At 41.8% G+C, this 19871-nt stretch overlaps 1 protein-coding gene across 1 annotated transcript in view; it reads left to right on the forward strand.

The window, feature by feature from the left end:
* The first annotated feature begins 4547 nt into the window (after nucleotides 1-4547).
* Nucleotides 4548-19871, forward strand: part of Bbg (PDZ domain-containing protein big bang) — a 39536-nt gene continuing 24212 nt past the window's right edge. The window contains 6 exon segments of the mRNA XM_072900193.1: nucleotides 4548-4979; nucleotides 9139-9563; nucleotides 10484-10924; nucleotides 11058-12122; nucleotides 12125-12783; nucleotides 14254-14345. Coding sequence (XP_072756294.1) covers nucleotides 9207-9563; nucleotides 10484-10924; nucleotides 11058-12122; nucleotides 12125-12783; nucleotides 14254-14345 — 2614 coding nt within the window. The 5' untranslated portion in view covers nucleotides 4548-4979; nucleotides 9139-9206.

Genomic DNA, 19871 nt, shown 5'->3' on the forward strand with positions numbered 1-19871 from the left:
CTCCCGATCGTACTTACATACTTTGTACGTAAACCGTATATGTTTTCTTGAATACGTAACACATGAAGAAAAAGGCGCGAAGCGGAGAGAAGTACAAGACAGCGACCTATTAACCGGCAATCAGCCGACGTCGTCTAAGCAGCGAAGTGGTACGATTTGGAATGGCGTGTCGAGAGCGTTGTCCTCTTTCGCGAGGGGGGTGTCCACCTACCTGCAGGCCGTCATAAAGTCACCTGCCGCATACCTGTCTGCCTCGCCTGGCTTGGAGGCCGGAGGCGATCGCCGCTCGTTCACCTCTCTCTCTCTCTCTCTCTGGTCTCTCTATCTCTCTTCCCCTCCGTCATCATGGCGAAAAAAACATTCGCTTTCACGAAAGTCCATGTCGCGGCTCCTCGTAGACCTCTCCTTCGTTTACACGTTACATAGCGTCGCTCTTACGCTCTTGAGAAACGCGTCGGAGAGGATATATGCTACGCGCGAGGAATCTTCGGTGAAATCCGTAGACTTTTGCCAGCTTCCGCGAGGAAGGAAGGTTTCGCGCCGGCAAAATCATCTCGGGAGATTTCCTTTAAAATATAGAGACGATTTAGAGACGTAAAATTTTGACAAACCTTCTTTTTTTCTCTAAATATCTTAAGACGCGTCTCCCAAGTCCCACGGTCAGCTGCCGCCGATCTATCGGACAAAGTAGACGGAAAAAGTAGACGGACCGGTCTAGGTCCGTAATTCTTTTCGCGGCACGACGATAATACCGCCCCTTCTTAAGTATCTACGCCGACGAGTTATCGGACGAAATTCTTGGCCCCGTTGCACCATTCTCTCTACGTGGCTTCTCGTTACGAGAGCCACGTCGCGATCCAGCAGTTCTATCAAATAGTTCCTCGCGAGAATCGCGATCACCGTGCCGTTAAACGACCGAATTCGTTACGCTCGCGACCACCGCCCGATCAGAGTCGCCGATTTTTTTTTCCTATCATATATATATATACCTACGCGATTTCATGCATTCGTGCGTGAACGCATGTCGCTGTCATTTTACGGTCATAAGACCGACCGTTCGTTAGTTAGCGTGTCCCTTATTAGTAAAACAGATAGTATTTTTTTTTTTTTTTTATTGCATCAAGAGAGTTTCTTTGGTATAACAGTGTGTAATAAAATTTTAAATGTTGCCGTCAGAGTCATGTTGATATTTCATTTCGCTTTTTCAAAATGAGAAACGAATAAATTAATATAAAACGTACAAACAACTTTCTCGGATAAATCATAATGTATCTTCTATGTGTGAAATATTAATTATTTCTCTCTTATCGTTCGTATAAATGGAAAGTTGCGTGAAAGATTTTCCAGCCGGGAGGGCGATAAGCTGTTCACGCTCGGTGCATAGAAACTAGGGAAAAACGCCGTGTTGGGCTGTAATTTTATTGTCGGCGCGAGAAACCAAAACGCGTATGCGTTTGCAGCAGCGTTCGTTCCAGCAACCCAGATCTCCGGCACGATGGAAATATACCGTTAAAACGCGCCACAACAGGCTTGCAGCCGTTACTCCTCGTTCGACGAAACGTTGACTGGCAGGAATCTCCTCGGTTCCTCTCTCTTTCTCTCTCTTTCTCTTTACCTCGCGTGATCAGCCCGTCTGCAAATCGTTTCGCTTTACGATTCCGCGAGAAAGAATATTCGATATTTTTACAGATATACAGAGTGATATACAGATTATAGAAAGAATAAGAGAGGGTCTTTTTTTTATATAAACACATATTTTGATATCTCTCAATGAAGAGTTACATTCTTTCAAAAAGGAAGGTCAAGATTAAGTTGTCAATTTTTCTCTCAAATTTTCGACTAGTTAAAAAGGTACAAATTTAGTAGACATTTTTCGCTGATAAAAAGGACACATATTAATATTTTTTTAATTTTTCCGTATCATTATAAGGAGATGAAACTGTACATGAAAACGTATTTTTTTTTTTTTTTTTACTTGAAAACTATTGATTTTACAATAAAAAATAAAAGACTTCAAAAAGTTTTTAAAAGAATCAAGTTTTCTAATAGTCATATTTTAGGTGATCATATTCCAGCCCGTTAAAAAGTTCTAATAAAAATAAAGTAGGAGTTGCTAGTTTTATCTCCTTATGATGATGCGGGAAGATTAAAAAAAATATATTAATAAATATCCTTTTTATTAGTAAAAAATGTCCACCAAATTTCATTTTTTTTTAACTTATCCAAAATTTGAAGGAAAAAACTTAATTTTTATTTTCTTCTTTTTGAAGAAATTCCGAAGGAAGATATAAAAGAATATATGTTTATATGAAAAATTTCCCTTAATTTTCGACAAATTTTCTAAAATCACCTTGCATAATCTACATCTATCGCGCGATACGTCTTTGCTCTCTCTCTATTTCTGACATATCTGAAAATTTTATAAAGATACGATTTAAAATAATGTCACATTAATAATAGAATTATCTCAGAAACATCACAATTTTATAAATCTTGAAATGGAAAAAGAATATTTAAGAAATAGCGTGTTTTAGATTGACTATACAGTCAGCGATTCTCTCTCTTTCTCTCTTACAATTTTGTTGCACTTACATATGCATCGTGTTATATTAGTGAATTTCCGGCATTCACGCCCGCATATTTGCGGCGCTCGCACGATCCAAGGAAGCGAAAGTGCTCTTAGCATGGCAAATTATCGCTGCCGGTGGGAAAGAGGATGGCATTCAATATGATTCCCGCGGACAGATTCACACTCGCGCTCCTTGCTCTTCTGTTACCCGAGTTTCGCGGTTTCGCAAAGCGAGACATTACCGCATGTCCGACACGTCTGACGAGATTACGGCCGCGAGGCGCATCAGACGACGGGAGAAGCGGATCGACGTAACTGGAGTAAAACCTCCTTTTTCTCCAGCGTTAATTTTCTCATCGCACGTGACTCGGCGACGCGTCACGTCTCGCGTCATCGCGAGCGGCAGGCTATTATCAGGGGTTGTTTAGATATATATTTGTTTGATATATATTTCCGCCAACTATACATGTGTGTCGAATGCGAGTTTATATCTGTACGGTAAGAACTTGCGGAGTCAAAGCCGATCGTTATCATGATGGAGATATGTCGGAGGCATTTATGGCGCGATTACCGTTCGCACGATATATCGCGCTCAAATACGTTATTGACGTAACTGGAGTACCCTTCTCTCCTTTCCTGTCAGCTCTCTCTCCTCGTGATCGAACGGCTACGGAAACGGCTGTCTGCATCCCTGTCTTATAGCCGATTTGTTTTGCAAATGCGCGATATAAGTCAAAGTAAGGATATATTGTAGATTAGAAATTGTCTGTTGCATTGTATTGTATATGTAATTTAACTGCATTTTGTCACTAATGAGAAGTAGCGTTATGAAAAGCGTAGAAACTTGAAACGTGCTAGAGTACTTTCTAATTATAGTCTAACGTCTCATAAATCGACAGTTTTCTAAAAGGAATTGGTAAATCTTATCATTTCGTACAAACTTTTTTTTAGCGGGTTTGGATGAGGACTTTACCCCGATAAGAGTCTGTATTGATAGATCTAGAGAAGAAGAAATTTACATATATGTAGTCCAAATGCGTGCGGGAGTTGGAGATTTATTAGTCGCATCGAGGTAACATCCAGGCTGAGAAAGATCGTTCCGTGACGGAACGAAGTAGGAAAGTATAATACACAGGGAAAGAAGGCGTATACGAGAGCTCACCGCCGCCGGCACTTTTCTCCTGGCTAATCGTTATGGAAAGTCCGTGGATAATATGGGACGTTGTGCACCGTGCGGAATCTCGCGTAGGATCGAAGCTCGGTCGTCGCTGATGCGAGGCAAATTACATATACAGGGAGCTGTGGAACACGAGGTACGGTTCATCAGTCGAAAATAAAAATACGTCCTCGCGAAATGTCGTCGAGATTGTCGCGCGATATAAAAGATGCGTACGCACGTGCGAGGATATTAAATCGGGGGATGTTCCCTAAGGGAGGGAATTCTTTTCTATACACACAGAACGGCGGAGTTGACGGCGGCTAATACGATATCCACGGGGGGAACGTTCTCCAAACGTTGTTGAAGTCGTAAAAAAATTCCTTCGAGCCATTTTCTCTCAATTCAAGTTTGACCGTCTTGTTGAAAGTGCGGATAATATAGGACGCAGGTAGAATCTCGTAGGATCAGTTCGGCACGTCGACGACATTACTGAGGAAAGGAGTGGTACACCCGAAGCGAGAGGATGGAGGAACGGTCGCTGTGTAAAGGAGATTGGCGACCTGACGGGGAGAAAGAGCGGCGGAGCGAGAGAAGGGAATACGCGCGCGAGTGGAATGGAACTCGCGAGGCGAGTAAGAGTAAGAGGGAAGAGGAGACCATGGAGCGCCCGAGGTGCACGGAGCGAGCGAGAGAAAAAGAGGGACGTTGGAGGTTCGAGGGACGGTGTTCGTAATCAAAGGGGCAACTCGCGGCTCGCGGCGCGGAAGAAAGTCAGCCTCACCGAGCGGCTCATCAGTCCGGCACGGTACGGTGTCCCGAATGCACGTCCATTTCCCGACGCGTGTCGCCGTCACCGTCGCCGTCGCTGTCGCCGTCGCTGTCACCGTCGCCGTCGCGTTGCCACGTGATTCCGGGCCAGCGATCGCCACGCAAGCCTCGCGAACGCGTTCGTTCACCGGCAGTCTTCTAACTTCTCTCTCTGTTCACCGCTCTTTTATCCCCGCCTGCCGACTCCGAAATACCTCGACGCATCCGCGCTCGATCGACAGTCGATGAGAAGTGGCCATCGATCGGAGCGGTTCTCGACAAAATTTTACCGCCAAACACATGGATATAGATTGTCAAAAAAGAGAGTGTGCGAAGGAATTTTTCAAAATCCTACATCGATCTGATTTACAAAGTATTACAACAATTTTACGGACGAGTGACGACGAGAGATTTTATGCAATGCTCACGAGTGACAGATGAATGGTACGTACCACCGGATGAACATTTAGAAAATTGTGAGGAAATAAAAGAAATACTAATTCGTTTTTTTCTTGTCCGATTTGTCGGTAGTGAACTAGAAAAAAAGTGCAAAGCATCGCGAAAATAGAGGTAGGCGAAATACGAAACGATAACTGTAACTGGAATTTAGAGAGAGATACTGTAATATTAAAATGCTACATTAACGTATTCGTTTTTTTACGTTGTTAATTATTTATTACATTTACGATTACGTTGACATTTATTAATGCGTGAAAATATATTTGGATATCATGTTACATTTTATCTGATAATATATATATATATATATATATATATATATATATTATTCAAGAGACATATGATAAATACGATACACGTGTCACTCGGTATCAAAAGAATAATCGTTAAATCCATTTAGCGATACTCTATATAGTATATTATATGGCTTCGGTATAGAAATATTAAATTATGTTGGATATTTTTGACAATTTTAGTTTTAAGTGTCTCTAATCGGTTTCGTTAAAAATCAAATTAACCAAGAGAATGATGATAACATTGAAACGATTTATCTCTGTCAAACTGAGGAATAAAAGATCGATTCCAATTTTCCGTTGTAATTAAAAAAAATCTCTCGCCAAACCAGTTTCAAAATGTAGGTTTACGGTCATGTTTTTCGTGATTTTTTGCTCGCCCGCTACATTCCCTTGTGCATAAATAATTATTCCCAATTTCGTGAAAGTTTCAGCCGCGTACATATCGCTGCGGGTAGGAAGCGTGCGTTGCAAAAGAAATTATTATGCACGCGTTGAACGTGATTATCCGTTGATCGAAGTATAAAGGGAGAAACGAGCGTTTCAACACCGAGGCGAGAATTTCTTGGATAATACGCGAGCGTGAAAAAGAAAATATTAAAAATAATATATTACTTTAAAGATATTTTCACGAGATAGCATAACAGTACACATCCTCAGAATATTTACAACGAGAGAGATATAATCGAGAATCAAGACGAGACGTTTTTTTCCGGCAAGAACTTTTGTTGAATCTTTTCACACCTTTTCCGCGATTAAATCGTCTTTAGTAAACCCGCGTTTTCCCACGCATTTACGGATGCGTAATATAGTAAGTAGACACATAAATCTCTCATTATTGTATCCCCCTCTTGGAATACGCGCCGCAACGTCGAAATTGACTATCCTTTCAGGGGCCAGCTGAGCGATCCCCAGCGGGACGAAGGATTTAAATAATGAATGGAACGTTGTCAAAATTCACGAAGCGTGTCGGCTGGCGAACGTCATCAACCAGTTGTTGCATAACGCGGCGCATTGCGGCGTCGCGTTTATACGGCTGAAAAAAAAAAATGCGGCATTCCGAAGGAATCGCGCGTACAATCCCATTTAGAGCGCAAAAACATTTTTCCACGAGTGACTTTTGCATCCTCGCAATAAGACATTCGCGCTTCCCTCGCGTTTGATTATTTCAATTAGCGTTTAGCATCGGCATACGCCGCGAGACGACGTCGCACGCGAGCGATTCAAGCTGTACGACATTAACCCCGTCTATCAGCCCGGCCTCACGTGCATCCGATCCATTATATCGAAGGCTTACCGGGTGGTCATAATAATTACAGTTGCATGTAAATCCTTTCCCACGCGAATGGAATGTATTAATTAGGAGAGAAAAGCGCGACTGGTGGTAAGTACGCCTCTCGTCGTATTTCTCTTCTCATTTCTTCCTCGCAAAGTGTTACAAAATATTATATATATATATATATATATATCTTTGCGGAATATAATGTCAAGTGTATAGAGTCAGGGATTAGACTGACGTCAATGCGAAGCCTTGATTGGACGTGTTTGGGAATCACGCTTCAGCTTTGCGATATTTTTACGACGTTTCGAGGTTTGCCCACGCTAGCTGGTTCGAGAACCAACAACCAACGCGGCAGCAGCATATCGAGAATGTGGCGATCGGCCTGCGGCTACGAATTCCGTTACACGCACTTGTACGGTTCCATGGATCTCCCTACATTCTGCCCACGATCAAATTTTTATGCTTCATCTGCCTCCGTGATTTTCGACGCTGATTTAAATCCATCGTCAGAGCACTATCGGCATGAAATTATCGATCAAATATAGTCTTATTGTTGATGCAACGTAAAGATAAAGATTTATATATACATATTAGGTCATCATATGACACGTGACGGAAGGCGTAAAATATCGTGGACAATTACGAATGCAAGATCAATGCGCAAATAATTGTAGAAATAAACCAACCAAATCACGTTTCCGACAAGTAGATAAATTAATTTTAGAGCTGCAATGTGACGTAGGAAATGGTCGCCGATACGCTCGGTTAATTTCGAACGGTCGCGCAGAACCTTCCTCGGATATATTCATTTAGCAAACGTCATCGGTTTTAATGAAACTGTACTGTTATCTCGTGTACAGTAGTACATTTTGCTCAATCATGGATAATTTATTCGGTATCGTTATTAAATTGTTACTACCAACTGTTAATTCTTCTCTTTTCTCGTACGAAAAAGATTTGAAAAGTGCATGAATATGTGAAACACATACATTTGACGATCGTCGGAGGAATCTTCGCGATCAGCTGATTGCTCGACAGTGACCCCGCGGGTCAATCTACTTTCTACTTCTCACATTCTGCCGAGATCAGAGGTGATACAGGCGACGGGAGGCTGTGCACGATGTTCCTTCAAGTGGAAGCGGACATACTTTCACGACGACGGATGGTATACATATCGTTAAATTATCGGGATGCTGATGAGTGAAAACGGATGGAGGCGGCGCGCGTTGTTCACCTGCCCGCCGGCAGAAAAATAAGGAAAGAGATTTATTAGTCGGGATTAACTCGGAGAGTCTCTTCGGAAGAATATGTTTATGACAACCGCGGAGAATCGCATCGAGGAAAAAATTGGGAACGACGCGTGGGAAATTTGTCTTTCTAATTTACCGGTTTGCGATGCCTGACATGTGAAATAAAAGCAAGAAACGAAAGCATATTCAATTTAAAAGTCTTTAGAAATTTTTTGAATGGCTTCGACAATTTAACACTTTAATAGCGAACAAATTATTTACAAGAGAAAGAGAGAGAGAGAGAGAGAAAGCTATCATTCGCCGGATATATTTACAATCTTCGAAATATGTATCTGACGTAGAATGAGAAGCGATGGCACGAGTGAAGGTCAGCCGCGGCGAAACAAAATGTCAAGCATAACAGAATACAGCATACAGTTAGCGCATCTCGTCGAGTGTACATACAAAATACCTCGCTTCGCGTGGAATATAATTTATAGCGACACGTGTCCTGCTTGTTTATAATTCGCTCCGCTACTATCTATGCGTAATAGCGCGATTAGTAAAACGGGCAGGTACGACAAGAAACACGAAAGTTCCGTATTAAGTTGGTCACGCGACTAGCGTTGGTATGCAGTCAAGATCGCTTAACGATCATCCGCGATCCTCGGCGCTATGTGACACGATTTGTCTGTCGGCTGATGTCTAATGTCCGCTGATAAACGATCTCGCGTGTCTCGAGAGTAAATGGATGTAACTAGAAAATACCACGTGTCTGAGAAGCCACGAGAAAAAGAAACAGTAAAAATCTTTCCACAACAAAGCGTTTTTACCCTTATCGCGACGACAGACCGCTATATCGGGCGTTCTATTATCTTATTAATTTTTTTTATTATATTAGCTGAACTAATAAAATAATTCCAAACAAACAACTGTCAACCTGGCGAATAAGAGCCATACGTAGATGTTAATGCGTCTTAGAAATTAATTTTTTCGCGAAAATTGAAACGTGCACAGGGCGCATGTTTTACTTGCTGTATTTACCAAAAAATAGATTCTCACTTTTGAGAATTTTATACCCTCTCTTTACCCTCCCCCCCCCCCCACCTCTTCTTAAAGAGACGAAGACGAGAAAAATAATCAGGGGAATTCGCCAGGTTGATATAGTTGTTTGTTTATTAATATTAAGAGCCTTATATTCGAAATATTAATAAAAATAATTTTTCACGAAATAAAGATATAAGCTTAAACAGGTTTTACACCTATATAAACTCCAATAAAAGAAACCTGTCTCCCGATTACGCCACGGAATTGTCTACAATGATTTGACCTGTTTCCAGGGAGTGGCCGGCATTCCAGCGGAACGTAAAGATCAGCGAGCTTGCATGAATTAAGATCTATTTGGAAAATGGACGTCGCCAAGGGTACAACGGAGGACTTTGTTACGGTGGTCAGTGTTGGCAGTCAGCCGACGTCGGAGAATTTCGTGACAGTTCTGTCGATCGGTAACGGGAAGAAGAGCGATGCCGGAGAGTCGTCGGTGTCGACCAAGAATAACGGAGCGGCGAACGGAATGGACGGACATCTCGAGGAGGAGGTGGAGGTTTTCAGACTGCCCGGAGAACGCCTGGGTTTCGGACTGAAATTCGAGGGTGGAAATAAGACGTCCGAGAGGGTCAGGAGACTGTTCGTACAGAGCTGCGCGGAACAAAGTCCGGCCAGCCGAGCAAAGTGTTCATGGGGCACCCTAGGCGAGGGAGACGAGGTAATAATATATTCCGAGAAAAATGTTAGAAATTTTTCTTCTTTTTACTTTCGATCTTGCCACTTATTTTCCCGAGAGAAGATGTTTCGGATACGCGCGAGCAAAGCTTTGCTTTCTTAATCTTGTTTCTCCCGCGCTAACGAGAGGATAATAACATCGGCCGCTTTCGCTGAAATGATATTTCGTGCCGTAACATGCATATAACGAATTCAAGAAAGTAACATTCATGAACATGTATGATTTCATTCAATCTTAACGGTACGTGAAATCTATCGCGAGTCATTACGTGTCGCTTTCAATTACGGAACCGGCAGGTTCCCTCTACAATGGATAAGGATCACACTGACTAGTCGCTAGGTTCCTACTGGTATTTCAATGAATCGGTGTAATGACTTGGCGTGCAATTATTCGCACGCATCGGGCCGCGACGCGCCTGTACCTGTGGCGTAATGTCAGTTTGAATGGATGAGGAAAGGAGAGAAAGGGAAGAAGGTCTTTCTCGCGTACTCGAATTTACGTGCCCCGACATATTTTTCGCTAAGAAAAAGGTTGACTTTAATCGGTGAGAAAAAAAATTGATTTTAATCGCACTGTCACGCGATTCAGAGTGTCAGTGTTTAGAATTAAGGTCACGAATTGTGGGAATGGTATTTATGCATGTACAAATACGTGTGTATTTACATTTTGTGGAACAGCCGTGAAACAAGATGTTGAAGATGTACTCTTCCTACGGCTCCCACGATGCGCTCGCAGTCATCTATATATGATTTTCAAGACCTACTTCCTGCGTAATGACCCTCAAGAGTGCTTTCCCCTCGTCTCCGTTGCTTGTTTACATTGCAAATTATATTTGCGGGCAATAATAAGACTTGTCCTAAGCTTTATATAAGCTCGACAATCACGTTATGTATTTCTCGCAGGTACTTTCGATCGACGGTATACCGGTGACACACATGACCCGATTGGATTGCGTGAGAAGATTGAAGGAGTCGCAATTGGTCATCAGGCTAATGGTGAGATGCCGCGGCGCTCTCAGACCCGAGGTAGTCAGCGCCGAAAGAAAAATCGAAAGGAACAAAGTGCCGCCGGAATTACCCGCGGCACCTCCGCCGGTACCACCGCGGAAGCTGAGGCAGCCACGAGGACCCGCGGACGGCGAAGCGAATCCTAGTCCCGTGAAGAAATTGTGGGACAGCCCACAATCACCGAAATCACCGGCTTCGCAGACCGGATCTGCGACGAAAGTAAGCTCGTACGAGAGCTGTGAATCCTCACCGAGAAGCGTCAACGGATCGTCGCATCAAGAAAGCACGAAAGAATCTCCAAAGGACCGCTCGCCAGAGTTTACGAAATCGAAGCAGGTAATCGAATAAGAAAATAATTCGAAATTCCAAGGAAAAAAAAAAAAAAATTGCGTTGAATTAAACTTATATATAAAAGATGTAAAAGGGGTTCCTTATTCCTCCGACTAAAAAGAGATCCCTATGTTTCTAGGAACCGCCGGAAGCGATGGTTTATCTAGACGCGCGATCGCAATGCGGCTCCACGCACGGCAGCACGTCCGACGACACCGGCAGCTCCATGTCTACCGTCATGGACAGATTCTCGACGATGTCCGATCGCGTGTCGACCATCTCGACGACGTCCACGGCGTCGACCACCGGCTCCGAACAGCCGAGCGAATTTATGGGCGTCGATCGAGACCTCGAGCGATCCTCGTCCGATCGGGACGTGCTGTTATCGCGAGCGATCTGTCCGCTCGAAATGCTCGAGCGGGACTTCTCGAACCCGCCCGATTACCTGCTACGTCGTCTTGCCAGTTCCGAGGCGGTGACGCACGTGGAGTCGCGGGGCGAAGTGGAGCGTATCACGGCGGTAGTCGCGCCGAACACGGTGCTGATCGAGGAAACCATCACCCTTCAGCCGCCGCTCAGTTTCCAAGACGCCCCGTTGAGTTACGGACACGAGGCTAGGCCGGATCTCTTCTACACGGCCGACCTGGCCGCCGACTCGACGACGCATTTCAGGCCAATTAAAGATGATGTGGAACTCGTGGAGCGCGTCAACGGCAGCGTCCATGAAGAGGTGCGCATTTCCGGCACGGAAAGAAGTAACGGCGGCGGCGTCAGGTCGTCGCCGCCGCCGTTGCCGGCTAGAAATCACGTTAACAGGATTTGCGTGAATCAAACGAGCGAATCTGGAAACGATGCGCGACTATCAGGAACGATGCCCGTCTCGCCCGAGAGGGAACCTTCGGAAGCTCCTCTGTTACCGCCAAAACCGTTGCCGAGGAAAGACGTTAAGGCTAGACGGAAAAGGCCTCCTCCGCCGCCTCCCCCGCCGATTATAGCTCCACGAAGAGAGATTAAATCTTCACCAATCGAATCGAGTCATCTAACGAAGGAGAAGGAAGATATTTCGCAAGTCGAAAGCGCAAAATGTGTTCAACCAGGATCGTGCGATTCGTTGAACAGAAGCAACGTTTTCCAGGAATTTTCCACTGGAGGATTCGAAAATACAAATGGAAACGGCGACAGAGAACTTGGCGCGAAGAACCTTTGTGTCATTTCGATGATGAGAAAGATAATACTGCAAATACGAGGGAAGACACACAAACGAACAAAGTATTTGAAATTATCGAAATCAGGATGGCCAAAGGTTTGCAGCTCGATCAGAAGGAGGAAGTCGTAAGGAATGAACCGAACAGTACTTTGGAAGCGATAAATTGCGAACAGAATGAAATTAAGGATAAAGTGACAGGTAGAAACAAACAAGATCAATCGCAATCTACGAATAATTCAAATGGAATTTTGACTGAACAAAATTCGAATTTCGAACCGACTGATAAACACGTTGACGAGTCAAATAACGAAGAGACGAAGCATCTTGCATCGGAAAGTCTTTATCGAGAAGGAACTCGGACGACAAACGACTCGGGGGAGTCTACTTTCAAGGAAGCGTTTTCGTTACACGCAGAAGATACTTTATCGGTGGATAATTCTACGCTGCGAGAGAGCGAGGATGATGAAACGTATCAATCGTTGGACGAGATAAATGATGATATGAAAAATCCGGATGTAAATCGCATGTTGGAAGACGAGGAAGTTGTAGAAGACGGAGACACAACCGATGAAAGCGACGACGGCGACGATTATTACTGGCAAAGCAATCTCGCAACCATCGGCGAAGAGGAGGAAACTTCCTTGGAATATGTAAACGCGTAAGTTTATAATTGTATATTGCTCATTAATTATTAATTACGTATCTCTCAATGTAGAAATTATTACTCAATATAGGTAGATTATACAGTTCAACAAAAAGTAAGTCTTTTTTAAATGCGAGAAAGAGGATAATCATAATTATAATTTTTTTTATCGCAATTTTGAGAAATTTACAGAAAGTTACAAAAGGAAAAGTTTTACTGCACTCACATAAGACTTTTAACTCGCAAAAGAAATTTAATTAATTATAATTAACAAGATTGCGAATTAAGCCGTTACAACAAATTTTGATAGTTATTTTTAAATTTTGACATCCGCTAGCAATTTCACCATTCTAATAAATTCATCTATGTTCACATCAGATTTGTATTCAGCGCATACACGCACAATCTGAAAAACTCTCAAATTTAAATAAATATATTGAAAAATAATATTTGATAAATTTTTAGTGACTTAATTCGGAATTTTTTCATAACAAGTCTCATATTTAATCATGATATCTTGATTGTAATCAATACAACAAAAATTTCTTTTAAAGTCTAAAAATTCTAACAATTACAATAATTAAAGAATTCTAACAAACATATTTAATCTCGATTACAATAAAATCCCCAATACGTCGTACCGTAATTATAATATTGGAGTAGTCCATTTTTGTAAATGAATTAGCAATTGAAATTTTATTCAGTAAAAAGACTGCAGGAAATGATATCTTTTTTATTTGTTAAACTATATTATATATAAATGACAGATAATCGTAATATGTATAATATTAGGAAATTCAGAATTTATACCTCCACTTTCGCCACACATTGCATCTCAAATTCCTCTTGAGATTAATATGCAGTACAAATAGCAATTACAGTTGTGTACAGAGCTAATCAGAATAATTCCGCTTATTTGCTTGAGCAAAGTACGCGAGATGAATCGCTGGGAATTGTGTCGAGAAATATATGATTGTAGAGCCCGTTGTGATGCAGCGCCGCGCGCGAATAAATCTTAAAAGGAAAAAAAATTAATTCACTTTCCTCATGGGTTACCTGCCGCGCGCGCGCGGCATGTGGGGAAAAGGTTAATTGACCGTTCTAAGAATAGGAAGGAGGGCTGTCGATTACTGGGAATCGAATCGAGTCGTTTGACTCGGCCGTCCCACGGAGGTGAACGCCTCCATGCAAATGCTCGACATTTGCTTATTGCTTCGAACAGCAATCTCTCCTTCTTTGCATGACGTTGCAATCGCCTCTTTTAAACTTATCTGAATGGCGATTGCCGCTTATTAAAGCTCTCAATAGGTATCTCCAACGTTAAACGTAACGGGTTATATCATTAATTATTTGTTACGGCGTTTAGAATTTTTTATCTTTTCATTATCGCGGTTACACAAATGCCGCGCAAACGTAATAAGAGATTAAATACAAAGAGCCGTTTCCAAGCAGCCCGAAAGAGATATTTTCTCTGACCTGTTGCAGCAACACAGACGTGAACGATTTCAGCGAGTTGGCGGCGGAGGAGTCGGAAGAGTCGTCTCCGGCAATCGAGAAAGATGCGTTCGTTAAAAACGGTAAGTCTGTTCTCCTAGTATACTAATTAAGCTTTTAATTAACCTTTAAAATAAGATTTGAGTCAATAAAACGCAATTTATCCAATTAACGCAAGAATGCGAGGCCAGCGCGGAAAGATTAGAGATCCGCTCGCTAATAGCAAAGGCTACAAATCAGACATTTGTCGCTATTGAGACTGACTGCGTAAAAATGTCAGGGCAGCTCATCAATCGGGACGACCTTGAGCCAGTTAATTAATTTGTTCTCGCTTTCGGTATCGTCGTCGACGTCTCATCGGAAACTTTCCTTTGACTGGAAGTGTCATCGTTATTAATGAGAAGGGGAAGGCGAGAAACAGGAAATTCGGAAAAACGGTCGCGTGCAAAACACCCGCGGTGGACACCCGGTATACGCGCCCACGCTACCGTGGCACACCATATCGTCGAGCTTTATAAAGGTTACGCATTAATCACCTTGCTTTACGCGCCGGTATACGGTTCTCCGGTTTCGCGCCCGCGCGAATGCATTCAAAACGAAGGCAGGTTGCCAATCGAGGCAAAGGCGCGCCTTCCTCTCGCCGAGGGAAAGATTCTTATTCACCGACGTGCATTCCGCTATTTTTTTCACGCGGACCACTAGACGTATATCCGCGATTTCTTCCCCGCGATATACAAAACGCGCGGAGTCTTCTCCTCTACTCCAGACGCCTTTCGGACGCTTGTTCTCTGGCGTTTTGTTATCTGGCACAGATAGGGTAAGTGTGCCAATTACTGTGCCCCTTGAGCTGATGCTCCATCATTTTTATTAATTTAAAGAGTTTTCCTAATTTTTTTTTTACTCCTCAAAGTATTAATTTCATAATTTTAATTATTATTTTCAGCATTTAAAAAATATGTCATACATATAATTTTAATATATACATAAAAAATTGAATTGAAAAAAAAAAAATTAATATCCATAATTTGATAATATTAAATTTTATTATGCAGGAAAATAAATTAAGGGCACAGGAACTGGTTGACCCACAGTAATTGACACATTTACCCTATTCCGATAATTTTGGTGATACGGGTTTAATATATATTTTTTGTAACAAACAGCACAATACAAATTTTCGTATAAAAACGTTTGTCATTTAAATTGAAAATAAATTATTTATCGTTAAGAAATTAAATAATCTAAGTGTTCAAAATATCTTGAGAAAACATTCTCGTGTATCATGTCGCCAAAGTTATCAAAATCTTCCCGCTCAAGTTCCTTATAATTTATTTCTACATATACTACTTAGAGAAATCTCTCCGCGATTTCCCGTAGACATACAACTACTTATCTTCAATGAGATATTTGCGTAATATCTGCTCTTCGCGAAAACCATTAGAAAGACACGTTGTTATCCCGCGTCTATCGTCTCGTCTCACCACAAACTATAAGGGAAAAATAAGTATCATTCATTTCGTCAATGTTGATCGACGATCGATCGATTGAAAACGGTAATTCCAACTTAGAAGTACCGAAAATCGTGCACCGGGTGTGCGCGATAGTAATAATTCGCATTGCGCGTACGGTAAAGTATTATCGAAAGCAATGAGAGCGAGAGAGAAAGAGATATACTTATATACCAATCGTAATATATACAGCTTCCCTCTTCCGCACTCTACGCGTTTCTCTCCTTTTTCAATATAATAGATGCGTACTAGAGAAAAATCCAAAGAGAAACAAATAAGTTTACTGTAATGAAGGGAATTGTGCGAGAGAAACAGAGAGAGTGGATAAACATTTATACAATAATTAATTTGCACGGTACTATTTTTAGAGACGTATCGCTCACGCACGTTGCAACATCAGACGAAGCGACTTGGTATAATTTTCTAACAACGAGCTGTTGCTTCCCGCGCGATGTCGACATCGTCTTCTCTCATTTCTTTTTTTCCCCTCCCCCTTTCTTGCAACGCGAATGGCGCGATCCATGAAGCGAAACGCATACGATAAAGAGTGCATCTTTAACGGGGGAGACTTTACGTTAAACGGAAAATAAGGAAATTCCGCGACCGGCGCTCCTCCGCTCGAACGGGATGGATTCCCGACTGCCAGGTGGGTGTGAGAACAAAACCGTTAAGAGAATAATTCGAGAATCGCCTAGCAAATGTGAGCTCTCTACTATATTTTCGATATGGAACAGCTAAATGAGAACACGTCGACGATTCCGAAGTTCTCTCAAGTTAATTATCGCGTACGTATATCCCACATTATCCCATGACATTTCGTCGATCGATCTGCGTCGCACACACCCGTTATAAGAGATGGACACGGTTGGGTCCAGCAAAGCTTACCAGTCACAACAATATGGCGGTTGGTCAGCGGACCTAACCCAAGCCGCAGCCTCCGAGTCGTCGAAGCTCTCTTCCAGTGGCTGACCGCGCTCAAGGTCCCATTCCCCCTTAATCGCCTTCCTTTTCTCGATCTTTCACTTGGTTCACTTCCAATCGAAGAGACGGCGATCTCTGACGCACATACTTGCGTACTGACGTACGTCTGTACGTGCAATCGCAGAAGACGGCATTCCACAAGGCGGCCCAACACCATCGGGCCCTTTGTACGCTGGCCCAAAAAATAACAAACAATGTAGCCGAAACTCATACAAATCTAACTGATTCATTAGCATTAATTGTTCTCACCGAGAGAAGTCCTTTCGAATTTCTTCAAAGTCAAAATTTTGTCTTGATCGATATGCAAGTTGTTATTTTACATCAATATTGCTTGAAAACGGATCTTGAAGAGAGAGAGAAAGACAATGTTTATTTATTTGAATTATATAATTATTCCAACCATTATTAAGTAAATCGATGACTCAAAAAAAAACATACAATGACGTGATTGTTTAAGATAGTATAGATCGATTTTACGTCGCCTCGAGCAATGAAGAAAGAAAAATGAGGCTCGTTAATGTGACATGCCACTGTGCGATAACTCGTTTTAGATCTTCATCACAGCATTCGTCTGCGAAGCGATTCGGACGATTCCCTTGTCTTACGTTACGCAATTATTCGACCTAAAATATACAAACGGAGAGTACATTCCGTAATTTCGACCGAACCGTGTATTAACGACCAGCTCTTAAAAGGATCGACCTTTCCCAGGCAATCTAACACCCGTTTTCAATTTGTGATTGCACAGGGCGATGATTAGTCTTGACCTCCCGAGGGAAGCTTTCGTAGCTCAAAGTAATTAGTGGACATTGATACCGCCAAGTGCTTTCTGTTAAATCGTTGATGTGTATAAATTCACCAGACAGCCACCATTTTACTCTGCCATCGCGATAAAACAGCCTTAAGATTATTTGCGCGCGACGTCAATTTTAATCTACGATCATAGCGGATCGCAATCTCGGATTACATAGAAAATGATGCGCCATTCAGAACTCAACGGAACATTCGCGGATATGCGTGCTATGTACAAAGCCCACGATCAGAGATTATTCGCATAGAATAACGGATCGGAATAAGATATTTGTTGCATTTTAAAAATATAAAAATATACGAAACAAGAGTAAAATGTGCATAAATTTTCACTGAAAACAAAAAAGAAAAAAAAAAAAAAAAAAAAAGAAAAAAACTCTTATATCCTGGACATTACACATTTTCAAAGAGACTGACGAATAACGAGAACGCGATAATTGTGAGACATCTGATGATTTCAGTTCAACTTAGCAAACGCAATTCGCGCGAGAGAATCGGGTCACGTTTTGCCACGTTCGTGCCGAAAGAATTCCGCATTCGATCTGACTCGCAAAGTATACTTAATGCGTCCGATCGAACGAGCTGCATTCCATCGCGCCAGCTCGAACGGTGCACGTGGTATGAACCCGCCTAAAGATGACTCGCCCCGTTCAAGAGCGACCGGTATCAACGAATTCAACGGAGTGCTTCTCGCGGCCGTTGAACGTTGGAAATTACCGATGGGCGCGGGAAATGGAAATCAGTCGTGAATTACGTCACTTTACGCGTTTATCAGAAGGAGGGCAGATAAGCATTACATTTTAGATAAGTATCGGGTCGCGCGAATCGCGCTTGAGAAAATCGATATCGAAAAGAGTTATTGTTATTCGTTTGCCGCGCGAAAGTGTATCAGAGAGAGAGAGAGAGAGAGAGAGAGAGAGAAGGATAGACATTTCAGTTCGTCGAGTCAGGTCAGCTGGTTTTGAAAGGATCTACTATGCGCCTACATAGGCATATCGAATACGAGATCCGAGAGACGACATTCCGATGCCAGCAACCCGGAAGCGCTTCGCGTGCAGCGACGTCGATATAATTAGTTGCGATATGCCTCATACTTAAAATGCGTAGAGATCGATCCGCAAAGTTGACGAGCGACAGGATTACTTGCACGTCGAAAAAAACACTAATCGTTTGATCAGAGATAATGTATAAATAAACGCGTGGTTACATCTTCTTCCTGCGCATCTCGCGACGATCGTTTTGTGTAACATCCAGTTTTTATCCTCTCGTTTTCTTTTATAAGACTTTGCGTAAAGTATTTCTGTAGTATTTTTATAATAATTACAAATGCCTGAAATGCAATTTATTATAAAATTTATACGTAGGTAAAGTTATCTTAAAATATAACAACAAATAATGAAGAAATTAAAAATTTTGTTCATTATTCTCTACTTTCTATTTTCTACACGTTTATTTTTTTTATAAAACATCCAGTTTGAAAAAAGATTCTTTTACAATTGATCGAAACTATCGATCCCTGCACTTGGGATCATAGACGCTAAAACAAACCATTTCTTGAAATATTGAAATGTATATAGAAATAATTTTTTAATGGGCGATATAATAAAATTCGATCTAATGAAGTGCGAAAACATTGATTAATTAAGATAAAACGATTAAATAAATTTTATTCTATTTTGAAAATTTCCCTAAATGTATTGATAAAAAAAAATAGAATATTTTTTTCCTCTCTACCATTGAACTGTATTAACTGTACCGGTGAACAACTTTAAATCACCAGTCTCGTACGACAATGAATAGACCTTGACGTGCGTAAATCCAATATTATCGTCACGTTCAGGATATCGATCCACCACGCACGGCACGCATGCAAATGTACCCCAGATAGCGGTAATCTCTTACATGTCATGTGTTTACAAATAATGAAGAAACGCGAGTACCGAGTGCCTGTAGAGTAGATGGAAGACCCTTTCGACATCATCTACGAGACTCGTTTTATGGAAATCTCTCGGTAAAGAGAATGGGACTTCCGCTTTTCGCTTCGCGGAACGCTTAATGAAAACTCCAGCTTATAATTACGTTATATCACGTTGCGTCACGATCAACGTGTGTCATAATATATAATTCAATATCGTTACGTAATACGATGACATTATGAGATATAGTCGAAACCGATATATCTAAACGTCGCGCATTTCAAAACGTACATCCTATTTATTTTCGTTAAAATATCATGCAATCGCAGCTTATCAAATTTCATTCGATAAATCGAATCTGATAGCACAAGTCACACTTCCGTGACTTGGAATG

The sequence above is a fragment of the Anoplolepis gracilipes genome, chromosome 10, assembly GCF_047496725.1.
Source record: "Anoplolepis gracilipes chromosome 10, ASM4749672v1, whole genome shotgun sequence".
Lineage (NCBI taxonomy): Eukaryota > Metazoa > Arthropoda > Insecta > Hymenoptera > Formicidae > Anoplolepis > Anoplolepis gracilipes.